The sequence below is a fragment of the Harpegnathos saltator genome, unplaced genomic scaffold (genome assembly GCF_003227715.2).
Source record: "Harpegnathos saltator strain DR-91 unplaced genomic scaffold, Hsal_v8.6 scaffold538, whole genome shotgun sequence".
NCBI lineage: Eukaryota > Metazoa > Arthropoda > Insecta > Hymenoptera > Formicidae > Harpegnathos > Harpegnathos saltator.
The window spans coordinates 257651-273983 of record NW_020230358.1 but is presented as its reverse complement, the minus strand read 5'-3'; the positions used below and the strand labels follow the sequence as shown (position 1 = coordinate 273983).

Sequence of the window (16333 nt, the reverse complement as noted above, 5' to 3'; positions counted from 1 at the left end):
GACCTCCCTCGCGAAGCTCCCAAACGCAACGGTTACGCACACGTGACTAGAATCGTTCGTTCGGACAGTTACAGCTAATTATCGTATGTTTGCGAGCTGACGTCGCCGCGACGAAGCGGCTGTATTGCTGCCTGTGTCTTACACGATCGTATGAAATCAAACAATGAACAATGAACAATTACGCAATGTATAATTGTTGGAAATCATATGGATCTCTTTGCATACAGAGAGAGAAAGGGACAGGAGAGAGCAAGAGAGTGAGAGTGAGAGAGAAAGAGAGAGAGAGAGAGAGAGAGAGAGAGAGAGAGAGAAAGAAGGAAAGATCGATCCTAACATCAACTATAATATATACAAATTCGTTAAAACAGCGACTACTTCCTTCGGAAACGATTGTCGTGTAATGTCGTAGTAATCTCATATAGTCGGTAATCTCGAACGAAATATTCCAAACGACCATCGACCTTTTCAACGACAGACTGAAAACTGACTTCCTCGGCTCTTCTCGATAGACCGAAGCGATCCTATCTTTTTTTTTTTCCAGGGCGAAATAACACGAATACTCTAAACAAATCCATCGTAAAGTTTCACAACGAAGTATCGTAAAAATACTAAATCAAATTGGAACAAATCTCTCCAGAAGAATGATGATGAGTTTCGTGATGCGAGACGAAAGCGCGGCGAAAGTTCACTATTAACAATACTTCCGAGGACGTGCGCGAGCAGCGTTCGCTGCGCGCGCGCGACGCTCCTCCGTCAATTTCGCTACGTTAAAATTGCTCTAGCCGGCTCCGACGTGAACGAAGTATTGCTGTAGCGAGACTTCACCGTTTCTTCACGATCCGCCGACGTATCCCGAGCGCGCGCGACGAAAACGTGGCCGACCCTCAGCCGAATCGTCACCGAAGAGCCGTTCAGCGCGGCTTTTCAGCGACTTTCTCTTCCACCTCTCGTCGTCATCATGGGTCATCAGGGAATTAGTTGAAAAAATCGTCGCCGTCGAATGGGTCGCTCTCTCGCGCAAAGATGTTGACCGATTCCGACTTCCTGATGTACTGGTCGCCCCTGGTCGCCTTATTGTTGTTATTGTTATTCCCCGGCCCGTACTTTTGCCGGGAGTTCTTCAAGGGTAACGTGGTGGCGCGATGGTCCGGCACGTTGTCCTCCAGTTCGGATTTGAAGACGAAAGCGTCGTCGTCGAACCTCAGGTCGCCGTTGAAGAAGGAGTCGCGACCGTTGTCTTCGGAGACGAAACCGTCGATCGGCTGTTGAGGCTCCTTCGTGTCGCACGGCAACTCCTCCGGTGTGGCTTTCAGGTCAGCGGACAATCTCTGCCTGTCGGAGGTGTCGCTGGAAGCGCTCGCCGTCGGCGTGAGGTCGTCCTCGAAGTAGCTCGACCGTTTGCTGTACTCTCTGCTAATGTCTCTCCTCGGATGATCCTTCGGACATCTGATGCCGGGCGAAGGACTTGACGGTGGCGGTTCTCGCTTCTGATCGGCGACCTCCGGTCGTATACGCGTGTCCACCGGTGCCAAGGGCTCGACCGGGCCGGCCGCTGCCGACTCCACGTGTTCGACGCTCTGCGCAAAGTCATCCTCGAACGGACTTTGCGTCTTTTGGCTTGCTCGCGTTTTGTGCCTCGCTATCCTCTTGCGATGGAGCGTCTCGCTCTTGGAATCAGGACCCTCGGACCAGTACGGTCGTTCCACCCAGCTGTCGTATTCCTGATCGCTACCCCAGTAGCTCTCACGGCTTCGGGAACGTTGGGACGATCGCAGACCCAGATATGGGTCCGAATCGTTGTCGCTGCACTCGGATCTGGAGTAGTATTGTTATTATCGTATATTTTTAAATTTGGCCACCTGGGCATTATATTTGGCTTTACCACAACTCGTGGGTGTTACCTGGATATCCGAGTAAGTAGTCGCGAGTTTGAACAAATCAATGTGTTGATTTCTTTCAAAGTGAAAGTCTATGTATTTTCGGAATATGTACTTATCATCCTGCATATATCAATCCTAAACGTTTCTTTTCTTATTTCTATTTCTGTTTTAATATATATATATCATAGCTGCTTTTAACTTGGTCATATATTTGTATCAGTTCACGGATACACCCGTATGTTATAACAACAGTGCGCCAGCAATATTGCTATCTGAGAACTGTCAGGTTCAAATTAGTCGCGAATCAATTTAACAAAAATTATAGTAGTTATTTTATACTAAATATATTATAAATTGTTTATAAATTATCGTAACTTTTAGCATAGAGTTGTCATAAATAACGAATAAACAATTTTATTTGCATGGTAACCATATCCGGATATTGAGTCATTTATACGCTTGAAAATTTCTCTGCATTCGTTCATTATTCACCGTTAAAAGAAATCGATAATCAGGCAATGTCTGGAACAACTAGACTCGTATACTCGAGTATCCGGGTAACCGGTATTGACAACACTGACCTGGAAGCGCCGAATTTACGCGGATCCGCGTACACCATGTCGGAATTGCGACCTTCGTTTGCGCTGTTGGGTCTCTTCGGCCAGTGTCTCTTCCTGCCTGGCGGATTATACCTGGGCGAGTCGTCTCCTGGACGCTCCGGGCCATACTCTTCGTCCCAAGTGGACGGGTAGTCGTGAGGTCTGTCGCGGTAATAATAATACGCGTCTCTCATCGGATAATCGGCGTCGGGTGGCCCTCTTCTCGTCCAGAATCTAGGATCCTCTTCCCACCTTCGCCTGTCGTACCTTCTCCTGTTCCATCTGTCCTCCTCGTCGTAACCCATGCTCTCTTGGCTGCCGAAGCGTTCCAGCTCCTCGTTCCACAGTATCAACTTTCGCTTGCGCTCGTCGTCGTAATAGTGAACGTCGTGAGCCCAATTGCTGCAACGACCCTGCGGCTTCGGTCTGCATTTCCAGTGAGCCTCATACTGATCCTCGTCGTCCTTGTAGGGCACTTTCCGGTGCGGATACCGCCTCGGCTCGTCCTCCCACTGGCCTTCCTCATGCCAAGGCGAGGGATCACGCGGCCGGTGGCCAGCGCTCTTCGTCCACGGCGCCGCACGCGACTTCCTGCTCATCCTGTCGCGGAAGCTGCGATCACGCTTGTCGCCTTCCTCGTAGAATCTCTCTTCGAAGCCTGGCGCGTCGAAACGTGGATGTCGCGAGCCAGACCAAAACCTACCGTCCCCGCGCACCCTGCCGTTACTCTCCTCGCTCTCCTCTTCGTCTTTCCATTCGTTGTCGCTATCGCCGGAATGTCGATACCCACTGCTGCCTTTGAACGGCACTTCCCGGTGGAAATCTTTGCCGTCGGGTGACCAAGGCGAAGTGCCGCCTATCGACCGTTGCCCTTCGCAGGACGACCTGTCCGAGCCGAAGATGCTCGTGTCGAACTTTGCCCAGTTGCCGTCTTCCTTGCCATCGTCCTTGTCCGGCCTCGACGACGTTTCCGTGAACGGGCAGAACACGTCCTCGAAGCCCGACGTCATCGATGGTTTGCTGTCCTTCGCGCGATGCGTGCCGCTGTTCAACATCTTGATCTCCTCGAAGATATCCATCGCTACGCTCTTCAGAACATCATCCTTCTTCGCTGATATGTTCGGGCTCGACGGTGGCGGCAAGTTGTCCGAGAACAGATTCAATAACTCCATCTCGGCCAAACTCTTGGGCTGAGTTGACTGCGGGAGTATCACCGGTGATGCTCGAGCGGAGCTCATCATCTCCTCGTCATCTTTCTTCACCGGCGGCTCCGGTTCGCCGATGATCTCTCGTAGAGCGGCATACCTGTCGCTTGACGTCGACGTCGAAGACTTCACCTCGGAGGACCTCTCAGCCACCGAAGAGCCGTTCGTCTCCTCGTTGAGGATGTCCGAACCTACTTTGTCAGATGTGCCGTTAGCGTCACTACCTTTCTCCGAGTTCTCCGTCTTCTCCTCTACTTCCATGATCGTCTGCGTCTTCTCCGTGTCGTCCTCCACGTCTATCTCCGTCTGTTGGACTGTGGAAGAATCGGATGTGACGTCTATGTCCGCCGTAGCCTCGTCCTCTTTCTCCACATCCTTGTCTGCGGCTTCCGTCGACTTTTCATTCTCCATCAATGAACCTACGAGAGAGTCGCTCGTCTTGTCGACGAGTCTTCCTACAGGTTCTGCTTTTAAGAGATCCTCGCCCTTAGGCGGTAACTTGACTGTTAAGTTCACCAGAGAAGATATGGAGTCCGAAGTGTTCTCAGCAGGCTGCGCTTCCGGCTGAATCTCCGCTTCGTCGAAAGCTCGTCCTTCGTAGGGTTCCTCCTCTTGCTCAACCATCTCTTCCACCTTGGCCTCCTCTTTACGCTGTTCCATCTGCTCCATTTCCAGCAGCTCTCGGAAGACCGCGTATTTGTCGTACGTGGCATCTTGCTTTGACTCCGACTCGTAACTAGGTTTGAAAGATTCCGAGGACATGAAGGACGCTGTCTCCAGCAGTTTTGACGACGACAACGTTGAGGACGTCGACATCACGGGCTTAACGGGAACCACTTGCTCCTTCGTCGTAATAGTCGTCGTCGTCGTTGTCGTTGTCGTTGTCATTGTTGACGTTGTCGTTGTTGTCGTCGATTGCGGCATGATACTTTCCTCCGTGTCTTCAGCAGCCGTCGTCTCCTTCGCCGATAAACTCGCCAAGCACTCTGTCAGCTGCTGCAAGGTCAAGCTTGTCAGCTCCTGAACAGTCATGCCGAGACTAGAAGCCAACTCGTTCAAGTTTGACGATGTCAACTGACTGAGAGTGATGTCGAGCGACGGCTTGGTCCTCTTCGATTCCGCCTGCACTGTAGTGCTGGTGAAGAGCGAAGACAACGACGTGGTCGGTATCATCGTGCTGAAGGAGTCCTCGAAGGCCGAGGTGGTCATCGTATCGATAAAGTCCGATCGAGTGGGCATCTGCGTGGGCGGGTTGAAGTTGTCGTCAAATTGGCTCTTCATGTCCTTCGGCGGGCTCATGCTCCTGTCGCTGACGATTCTCGTGGGCGACGGTGAGGCCTCACGCTCCGGGAAGTCGTAGTGAAAGTGTCCACCTCCGTGCGGAGGTCTTGGCGGTGGTCTCATTCCTACTCTGGCACCTTGCTTCTTCGGCGGCAAAGGCGGCGGATTGATCAAGATACCGCTGGTGTCTCTGGGTGGCGGTTCCGGCGCCAGATCCAGCTCCACGCTCGAACTGGAGAGTCGCGAGTTCGCGTCCGACGAGCAAGATCTCAGTGGCGACGCCGGCGACTCGTTCGTCGTCGAAAAGTCCACCGGGAATGGCTTGCTGTCCATTGATTGTGTCTTACCGGCTGGCAGGTCGATATCGAAGTCTCGTTTCCGCACGGACTGAAGGTACTTCTTCGGGCTGGGCAGTTTCACTAACGCGTGCGTTGATTCCGTCGACTCCTTATCGGTGTTTCGTAGAATCGAGCTTCCCGCGGGAGTGTTCGTTGGCATAACGGTGGCGCTACTACTGACGGTGCCAGTGCTTTTGGGTAACGGCGTCTCCTCCGGCGGAAGCGACACCGAGAGTGGCTGATGGTGCGCCGACCTTGCGGCAATCTCTTTTTTCGGCGGCGACTCGATCCTGTTCTTGTCCGACGTGGCCTGGGTCGACTCATTCTCGTCGAATCGGTCGAAGTTGGCAAAGTTACTCTCCTCACTGTCCCTCGTGCTCACCTCGCTCTGAGCCTTCGTCGAGTCCAATGAGCTGCTTGTGGTGGTGATGTTGAAGTTCGTCGGAAAGCTGTCACTAGAGCTCGTGGACACCAGGTCCTTGAGGACCTTCTTCGGTGGGTTCTTCAGGTTCTGGAAGAAATCCTTCTTGTCCACGTAGGGCCTGATCAAGCCAGTCCCGAGGGGATCCAGCTCCGTGAACACGTCGATCTGCGGGCTCTTCGTCTGATTGTTGCGCGGCGTGATCTCCACCGAACTCTGTAACGCGAGAAGAATTTCGTTTTTTTAATAACAGGGCTAGTAACGCGATTGTATTTTGTCGAGTGACATTAATGAGTATAATCGTTATTTAACGCATGCAAAATTCAGCGGCTCGTTAGAAAGAATCCTTAAAACTTAGCGAGACAAAATTACTGATAACGCGAACGAGTCAGTTTTTAAATACAGCTTTTCCGACCAGCGAACTGACACTTACGTCCTCCTGGTCCTTCTTCGGCGTCGTCGAATTCTTAGCCAAACCTGCGAGCTCATTGTCGTTGAAGAGATTCTCGGTCTCTTTGTCAAACCAGTGAATCGTGCTCTGCGGCGGTGGCGTTTTGCTAACTAACGTTGTCGCCGGGCTGGAGGTAGCCGAGGTCGGCGGTGCCGGCACGGTGTGTTGCCGCTCCAGGTGTCCTCTCTTCGCCGAAAAGGGTGGCGGAGGCAAGATCGGGCGAACTGTCTCTTGAAGCTGTAACAGGTGCGGAGCAACACGCGGCTAAAACGTGACGCACATGAGGCGTCTAGTTTCACAGACGATCGAGTCGATTTTTGCGAAAGAAATTTTTCGACAACCTTTTCTTTCTTACTCGTTCGTCATGCACCCCCCAACAAAAATTTCGCAATCTCTCTCCGAGAGATCCGAGAGTAAACGGACTCGCTCGTTTTCGAAGCTAGCTCCTCATGTAATATACGATGGGAACAAAGAAAGGAATGATTCTCTTCGCTATCGATAGTAAGACCACAATCTGATCTAGTTGCGTGTTAGATGAAGAAGACGTTTGCGTGTCGCAATACCTTCATGTTCGCGAATGAATCACCGAAAGGATCGGTCTCGAACAGATCGTCGGTAGACGGCACAGGATTTTCCGGCGTAATTTTGTCCATCTGATGGATGCCCTGCTGCAGCGAGTTCAGTTCGAACTGCAGATCCAGCAAATCCGCAATCACGCCGCTTTGCGACTCGTTTTTGCGATCGGCGGACTTCTCGATCTCGCAGTTGTTCGTACGAATTCGATGAAACGAGGACTCCGTGCCCGCTGCGCCCTGCGACAAATCGCGTTACAAAACGCGTCTGGCATTTAACAGTTTACATTCTGCGTGTCGCGGAATATTACACGACTCGTCTCGTCGTACCGTAATTTAACCGATTCACTGTTCATCCGTCAAGATCGAGCCGCAACAAACAGCGACAGTCACGATCAAATGCGATTAGCGTTAACCGGACTTCTGTTGGAAGTCGTTTGCGCAAACATCGGTTGGGGTTAACTTTAACCGGTTGGAGTTTCTCCTTTCGTTCTTTTTTTTCTCTTTTTTTTTTTGTCTTTTTTTGACGCTTAACTCCGAGTCTCCAGCGCTTCCTCTTAAGGTAGAACCAAGATTGGTTCAAATTCAGGCTCAATGAAACCTCTCTTTTACCCTCTCCGTCTCTCTATCTTTCGCCTCTCTCTAGTTCTGCCTGTAGGAAGAAACGCGGGATCGATTAAAGTTAACCGGTGGTTTTTATGGAAATGAACAATGTCGATGGACAATGATACTTGGGTCGTGCGACAGGTGGAACGTAGAAGCGAATAAGAAACACGAACAGGCAGACCCTGAGCCTGAGGACAGTTTAGTCGGCAAATATCTCGACCATGGCAATTATTCCGAGAGACCGAGCTTACCTTGGTGTCGGGCGCCGGTTCAACGAAAATACCGCCGGTGTGGAATTTAATCGCGTTAATGGCATTCTGCTCTATGTGCTGCTTCGCCATCTCGATCTCCTTCTTCTTCAGCTCGAACACTACTTGAAACAAGTCTCGCATCGCTATCACCACCTGTCGGGCAAATTTCCCCCTCGTTACTTCTGCGGTGTGTCCAAGCGAAAACTCGTCATCTCATATCCGAAACAATTTATTCCCGTTAATTAATAAGCTTTTCCGGACGTATGTTTTTTTTTTTCAATCTCTTTGGAGTCTGTCAGATTTTCTCGAGAATTTCGCATCAGTATCTTTTCCTTCGGAAAGGAGAAAAAGATCAGGAACACCGGCCACGCCCGATAGCGGTAATTTCTCATATCTGAAACAATTTATTCCCGTTAATTAATAAGCTTTTCCGGACGTATATCTTTTTTTTTTTTTCGATCTCTTCGGAGTCTCTCAGATTTTCTCGAAAATTTCGCATCAGCATCTTTTCCTTCCTTCGGAAAGGAGAAAAAAAATCAGGAACACCGGCCACGCCCGATAGCGGTAATTTCCGAAAGCCTGTTCCTACTCCGTTCGTCCTGCTTTCTCACTCTCGCCGCCCCCCCCCCCCGCCAACGACGAGCAACCCCTCTGTTTGCCGCGATTCCGTGCCGGTTAAAAGCTCCAGCAGCGCGTCAAACGCGACCGCTGTATATACGGGCGAGGAGGATTATCGAGTCGTTTACAGGAGCCGAGCGCAGAAATTAAACTTGGAAATTGAATGAAGGCGTAAGGTTGTTGAATTAATTTGCCACCTGTCGCGCGAGCTACCCGACTGATTTCATTCTCGCGCGATAATCGCCGCTATTGAGTTGCGAGTTGAGGGCCCGACAATTGTGCCTGATCGAGAGCGAAAGTCTAACACGCCTCTCTTTCTCTCTCCTCCCGCTCTCTCTCTCTCTCTCTCTCTCTCTCTCTCTCTCTCTCTCTCTCTCTCTCTCTCTCTCTCTCTCTCTCTCTCTCTCTCTCTCTCTCTCTCTCTCTCTCTCTCTCTCTCTCTCTCTCTCACTCTCTCTCTCCCTTTCTCTTTTGCGTAACGCAGTTAAACATATTCCGCGATTTAATCGCGGCCAATTAGCCGTCGTAAACTTCCCTTCTGTTCGTCGCGTCGCGCCTCAGCTTTGCGTCTCGCTGAGAGTTGCCCGCGCGAACGCGCTAATACATTATACCGTGCGAATTACACCACCCTGCTGAACTCGCGGATCTACTACCCGACAAGGTAAATCAGGACAGACGTGGGCCGAGTCCGTTGAAAAGAAAGAAATAGAGGAAAAAGAGGAGAAAGAAAAACTTATCTGTACTACTTCTTCCAGTGAAATTCAGTCGGGGAGATATCGTGCAGTCAATTTTAACAAACGTATTACCGTCCCCTCGCACAGTCACCCCTTCGCTCGCTGAAGACAGATTTATTCGCGGAATTGATGCTCAATAACCGCTCTAAATTTAGCATTTACCGTATCACTGTCTCACGAGAGCGAAGACATTCCGCGCGTTCTAATCTCGTGCGGGCGACCTTCGCCCTCCTCGCCGACACGTGAGGAGGAGGCACGCGGTATCAAAGGGATACGCGAGCGGCCACTCGACGCGACCAAAACGCCGCGGTGTTCGAGCACAAAAGTGGGATACCGGCGGATTTGAATATCAAGAAGTTGCCGAGCCCCGATCCCTTTGAACGGGCGCGCGAAGCGAACCGTGAACAATCCGGCAACAATCTCCCGCGGCGAGACGGGGCAAGAGGGCGAGGGGCGCGCATCAGAATCGTCGCCGTTCGGCGAGCCGAACGATGTAATGCAATTATTTACATACGCGTCCGGGATTACGGTCGCCAGGGTCGATATTGCTTCTCGGATTGGGCAAATATCATTCTAGACTCCCTCTAACTCTGTACCCTCTTTCTCTTTCTCTGTCCCTCCCCCCCCCCCTCTCTCTCTCTCTCTCTCTCTCTCTTTCTCTCTAGCTATCCTGTCATGGCACAAGCCCGTCCCCGATAATTGACACACTTTAACCGCGCTCGCAGACGTAGGAACGCGCACTATCGCGAAATTGTAATCGCTCGTGCGTGCCCCCGATAACGCGCTCTCGAGCTGCGAAATCAATTCGATAGCTGCCCGCCCCCTAGTCTTGCAGCTCGCGCCTCGATTAGATTTTCGTGCGTTCGCCGAGAGCGATATACGGCGGGGCTTTAAAAGCGACACGCACGTGCGTGTGGAGGTGTGATGATCGAACGAGGATTGCGCCGTAATCCGCGTATTAAACAGAAACGCGAAAGACGAGTTTATTTCGGAGCGACGATGGGACGAGACTCACCTGACTCGCTGCCTTGTCAGTCTTAATGCCGAAGAACCGGTGGCCGGTGTCCGGGGAGCCGAAAATGTAGCCGAAGGCTCTCGAGTCGCTCATATCCTGAGCTATGAAGGATATTTTGTGCACCGGGTGATGGTACAGGCAATCCTGCGAGGGATCGATAAAGATATATATAGTTGTGAATTACATCACAATAATCGATCCGACTAGCTTCTTTACGTGCCGCGTGAACGTTACACGTTTCGTCTGTGAAAGTCTACGTCGGAGATTCTCCACCGTTGATTTTGCACATTTTGACAATTTTTCCAAACAGCATTCTGCCGTCGCGAGAAGCGCGTTCGCGATCGAAGGAAACCTTTATTCTTAGAGGTACGAATCAATTTTAAGGTACGTGTAAAAATACGATACTGAGAACTCACCCCCGTCTTCTCGTCCCTCAAACGAAGCCCGTCTATGCTGACCTGAACGGCGATTCGTTGCTTGTGCTCCCCCGCGGCGCGAATCGCCATCTTCAGGTCAGCCAAGGCCGCCTGGCACATCCGGTCGCCGCGTGCTTCCGACACCTCCAAGATACCGATCAGCTTCGCCTTGAATGACACGCCCTCCCCAAGGAAGCGGGTTGGGTCATTCTTGACTGAAAGAGAGACCTCGTTAATGATTTCGTCGGCGGGCGTGTTGTTTCGGTCGACCGAGTTTATTATAATAATTTCCGTCAACGAATGAGGAAAGTGAGCCGAACCAATTCCAGACTATGACACGATCATTCTTTCATTATCCGCTGAATAATCGTGCGAGAAACATTCTAAACAGCCCGCCACATAATCTTAAGAAATGTGAAGCTTTGCGCAGAAATACAACGACATGTCTGTTTTCTAAATTTCGCTTCTAAAGTCGAAAACAACCCCTTGAAGAAAGTATGATTAGTTTTACTAAAATTTCCGAGAGAGCATAGTCCGAGTCGAGAGTTTACTCATCGACTGCAGTTGTTAGGTTGTCAACAATGCTAATAACAACTTTAGTCTTCAGTCGGATCAGGCTTCGTCGGGGGTGCCAACGAGCTTAGAGTCGTTCTTCATCCACTGAACAGCGATGAACCGTTGCGGAAGTAACGCGAAAATACGAGACTCGGCACAGCGGTGGAGCGTTCATTGTAACGCGTCACGACGTGTGGGCCCCGCGCTCGTGAAGGAGACTCGGCCAATGGATCGAATTATCGTGTTTGAAGCCGCAGGGGGGTCCGAAGAGAGAGAGAGAGAGAGAGAGCGATAGGTCTGAGCGCATTAAACCGGTATCGATCGGTCGCGCGACCAATTTGACCGGCGGGACTATAAAATGAGAGAAGCATGCTCGAGTGTTTCTCGCGAAACGATCCGCCGTCGGCGGAGACCAGCGTCCAAATTAATCGTTCGGAATGAAACACGATAAATACGGTCGCTGAGCTACGATAATAATACCTCTGCGTCTGCACGCGGTGACGTCCGTCCGGAAAACGGAAGTGCCAATATTGTCGCTCAACGTCGACGCGTTCGGTAATATTTGGCAAGCGGATTATATTAATATGACACCGCACTGAGATGAACAAATATTTGAGGCAACGCGACGCGATGCGACACGACGAACGAACGAACGAACGAACGAACGAACGAGCAAGCGAACGAGTCGCGCCCCTCGTTGTGATTCCGCGCTACGGTTCCCGCGGAGATAATTGGTACAAGTTATAACGAAAGTACGGCCAATTAACATAATTACTCGACAGAACTCCAGCGATAGAGCCTGTCGACGCCGCCGACTGTTTACTACGACCGCGTAATCCGCGGTGTTAATTACATTTGCGATGTCGCGCGCGCACGAGAATACCGCTCGGGGGGGGGGGGGGGGATGTGAGGGTGAGTCTTCGTCGTCGACGGAAGCTAAATGACGCGTGAAGAAAAGGCGAAGGGAAGAGAGAGAGAGAGAGAGAGAGAGACGGCGCCGCGGCGTTTTATCGCGCTTCTCTCTCTCTCTCTCTTTTTTCTCCTTCTCAGCAGGCATCTCGCGCGACGATCCCGCTCGCGATTCTAATAACTAAAGCGCGTTTGTTCGAGAAGGCACTTCACGGGCTTTCGAGTGGAGAACGCCAACTGTCGTTGCACTCGAAGGTACACGTCCGGTACCAATTGAACCTGCCATCGAGCCTGCTCCTTCCGCGGCCACCTTCCTTGCTCTCCGCGATGCGCGCCAGATGCGCCCTGCCCTCCACCCCCATAACAATTATTATTGCGGCGCGAGATGAGGCGCGCGATAACAATGAAGGGATCCAGAGCGATGGGACGTAGCGTATATCATCGCGCAATGACTTCTTCACTTCTGAGCACGCCGTCGCACGCGCGCATGAATGATCGTGAGTGCAATACAATTATTATAAAGAAGGAAAGAATATTGGTAGCGCGTAATTCCACCGGCCAATTATATTAATTTATCAGCGAAAAGTTAGACTGGGAAAGCACGATCGAATCCTCGCGATAGAATCTCCTGAGGTATCACGCGAACGACCTCCCTCGATATTTTCGCTAAAAAGATTAATTTCTCGCTGATTATATGTCGCTCTCTGCTCCCTTTCTCCCTTTTATTTAAACTTGACCCGTTTATTTTCGGACATCTGGTGTGGAGCGTATATATAACGCGAGGTTCGCGGTTTTGCAAATAATTGATATTTACATAACAACGAGGATTGGCTGCAGGCGTGGAATAAATATAGAAAAGCGACGTGTCACTGTCGGCTGACGTGACTCGTCAAGAATTTATCGGCAAAAACATACATTTACGTATTTGAATGAGTGCAACTTCCATTCCCGTGCTCCGCCGCTCTATCGTTCAGCGCTTGCTCTAATCGGTCTAATCGCTTTTGCGATTTAATGTAAATTAATGTAAATTTCTCTCAGTCACGTATCTAAAACCTATACCAACGAATGTTCCGCTTGAAACATACATAATTAAACCGCATCGGCCGATATGTGCAACGTGTCTATTTTCTAGCATTTCCACTACAAGTCAAATTGAAGGAGCGTGCTCAATTTATTTTCGCGCGCGCGGAACACGAGGCCTCCCTTCGGCCTCTCCCCGTTCTATTACGCCCCATTAAGTCAATTAATGTTTAATCGAATAAGGAGATAAACGCGCTTCTACGCGGGCCGCGCAAGATTCAGTAGTAATCCCTAACCAAGCACGCGTACGGTACAGCTAGCGACATCTAACATCGCAACCCGTTCACATCAATCGCGCGGCCCTCGGCCGATAACACGTGCGACAGGCAACTGCAGCGAGCGTGTATATTCTTGAGAGCGAATTCGTCTATTTAAACAAAACTCTTCCCCAGGAACATCGCGCAATATGCACTCATTCAAGATCCGCTGATAATCGTAGGACGCAAACTGGTGGCGAGCATGCGAAAGGAAAAATTAGAAACAAGGAATCAACATATCCGCGCGTCGTGAGGTCGCGAGGAAGCCATATTACGTGAGAAGCACCCCTAAGCGATCTATAGGGTGGCATCAGAACAGCAACTTCCAACCCCAACGTCATACACGTCATCCCGAGCGGAAAATGCGTGAACCCCGGCCGTGTAATCGCGACGAATTTATATCGCGGGGAATCGACGTCCACGTTAAAGCGGATCGCTGCTACCGTCAACACCAGCATCACTAGCACCGCCGAGTTAACCAGGGGCGAAATCGCTACTCACACTTGCACGGACTGTTTTTCTTCCGTAGGGTCTGCATCGGTGGTCCCGCGTACACGACGACGACGGCGGCGACGACGGCGGCGACGACGGCGGCGACGACGGCGACGGTGATGACGGCGACGGCGACGGCGACGGCGGCGACGGCGACGGCGACGGCGACGGCGATGACCAGGGAAAACCCCGAACACACGGGAGACGACGAAATTTTTCTCACTCTCTTTTTCTCTCTCTTGTCCCTCTCTCTCTCTCTCTCTCTCTCTCTCTCTCTCTCTCTCTCTCTCTCTCTCTCTCTCTCTCTCTCTCTCTCTCTCTCTCTCTCTCTCTTTCTCTCTCTCTCTCTCTCTCTCTCCCTCTCTCCCTCTCTCCCTCTCCCTCTCTCTCTCTCTCTTTCTCTCACTCTCTTGCTCGCCCTCCCCCACGACCAGTCTACCCTTCAAGGCGCACCCTCGAACGTCGCACAGTCGGGGATACGATCCTCAGCACGGATGCATGTTGTAGCACGTCAGTCTTTTTCTCTCTCTCTCTCTCTCTCTCTCTCTCTCTCCCTCTCTCTCTCTCTCTTTCCTTCTCTCTCGCTCTCTCACTCTCTCTCCTTCTTCCTTCCTCTCTTCACCCCGCGCGCCCTTAAAATCCTTAACCCCTTCTCTCTTTCTCTCGCGTTCACTCTCTGTCTGTCTCACTTTGTTCTTCCACTACCCCTCGCGCACTGTCGAGCACCCCGCCGGTGTGTGTCTCACACCCTCCAGAGCGCATACGTATTTTCACGAGTCGACGTAAGCGCGAGACTAGCGGCGCGTATAACGCGTATGTACGCGGATGCGTGCTCTCGTTAACATGCGAGTCGCGTTACACACTCTCGCGGAACACCCGCACTTTTCCTCTTCTCTCTCTTTCTCTCTCTCTCTCTCTCTCTCTCTCTCTCTCTCTCTCTCTCTCTCTCTCTCTCTCTCCCTCTCTCCCTCTCTCCCTTTCTCCCTGTCTTGACGCGTGGTTTCTCCGCTGAACACAGTTCTCTCTCTTCCTCTTTCTTTCTCTCACCTTCAACAGGATCACGAGGACGTACGCGCGCCGCTGCCACCGGGACGGTTCCGCGCGCGGCGGCGAGCGCGTGTATCCGCGCGCAACGTAAAAACGCGGAGGAAGTGACAGCTGCCTCCGCCGTGCCGCCGGCACGGGTCGCCCATGCTAGCCGCTCACTCTTATTGATCAATAATATACGCCGCCGCCGCCGCCGCCGCCTGCCTGCCTGCCTGCCTGCCTGCTTGCCTGTCTCTGCCTGCGTACCTGCCTACCTGCCTAGTATTCGACGTCGTCGTTCCCGGCCTCCCGCCCGCTTTCCCGTCGCGTGCGCTTTCCCGCGAGTGTTTTCCCGCGAGCGACGTCGCTTCGTTCAGCCCCGATCACGATTCAGTACACGATGACGTTTACGGCGATACCGACCGCGTGCCGAGTCGCGCCGTCTTCGCGCAGCGGATTCTCACGAAGAAATTCGCCCACTTCTTCGCTTTTCTCGGACGTTGGGTTCCTCGACTTAAATTTCGGGTCGTACGGCTCTCTTACTCGTTCCCCTTAGACAGCGACATTGCTGTCGGGGAGTAAAAATGGTGGGGAAGAGGGAAATTTGCTACGCGACATTGATTTCAATCACACTCGAAGTTATGTCACTTTTGTTGCATTTTTTATTTTATTTAAATTTTTGCTCAACTCTGGCTTCTCTTGTTATTTCTACGAACAAAGGAGAATGTGATTAGTTTTAACTGCGAATCGATAAAAGACGAAGACGGAGTTGTTGAAAGGCGTCGCGAGCGTTACTCCTGGGCGACGTGAACTCGTTGTACGACACTGTCGCAGGAGTATAAAATTTCGTTGGTTCGATTTGATGAGGTATTTTATTTCAAGACATCAGTGATTTTCCCTTCGCCCTCGCACTCTCCGTTAGCCTTTTGTTTTCTCGTTCAATGATCTTTACGCCTTGCACGATATTATTTTGACGCGTGTTTACATGTCAGCACGTTACATGCGTTTCTGAAGATCGTCCCTCCAACTAGTCAGTTTTCCCGCTGGCTTTCGCCTCGTCGACTTTCCCTTGGTTTAAACACCATTTGCAAGCATATACGACATATTTGCTTTTAATATGTTCGATTATTGATCACTTGATTTTGTTTTTATAATTACATTATGCTCGCCTTGCGAGTAAGATTTTCTCTCTAATATACAACTTCCTCAAAAAACGAAAGCAACGCATTTCATGATAAAAAGTACGACCGAAATACGCTTAGATATCGCAGACTTAAATCCAAATTGATTCACTTAATAAAGTTGTAAAATTATATTAGTTTGAAAATAAGATGAGAAGTATCGAAACTAAATTTTTTCCCCGAGGAAAGTTATAAAAGCGCGAAAACTCTGATTTCTTTCGAACTTCTTTCAACTCCTTGACATAATTTTTATGCTTCTACTTTTTTTATAAATATCCGATTGATGAAATCTGACGACTTTTGCAACGTGTCATTCTAACGCAAATTTCCTCAAAAAGCAACGAGGCGGAAAGAGGCTAACCATGCGTCGATAGTACAGTGTACTCCAACGAAGATACAGCAGACTCGCTTATCAGTGGTAGATTTTAACAATGCATTTCGTAATA

General features: G+C 50.8%; 1 protein-coding gene across 2 annotated transcripts; it reads right to left on the bottom strand.

Moving 5' to 3' along the window:
* Positions 1-522: 522 nt before the first annotated feature.
* Dab (DAB adaptor protein) lies at positions 523-13943 on the bottom strand. Of its 2 annotated transcripts, XM_011152235.3 has the most exons (8): positions 13690-13943; positions 10388-10602; positions 9972-10115; positions 7605-7757; positions 6739-6987; positions 6158-6412; positions 2462-5940; positions 523-1815 (listed from the first exon to the last, which is right to left on the bottom strand). In XM_011152235.3, exons 1-8 carry the CDS (start codon positions 13724-13726, stop codon positions 975-977), a joined length of 5373 nt encoding a protein of 1790 aa, XP_011150537.1. In that variant the 5' UTR covers positions 13727-13943; the 3' UTR covers positions 523-974. The 2 variants fall into 2 exon arrangements, with proteins under 2 accessions (XP_011150537.1, XP_011150545.1); XM_011152243.3 differs by lacking the exon at positions 6739-6987.
* Between the last annotated feature and the right edge of the window lie 2390 nt (positions 13944-16333).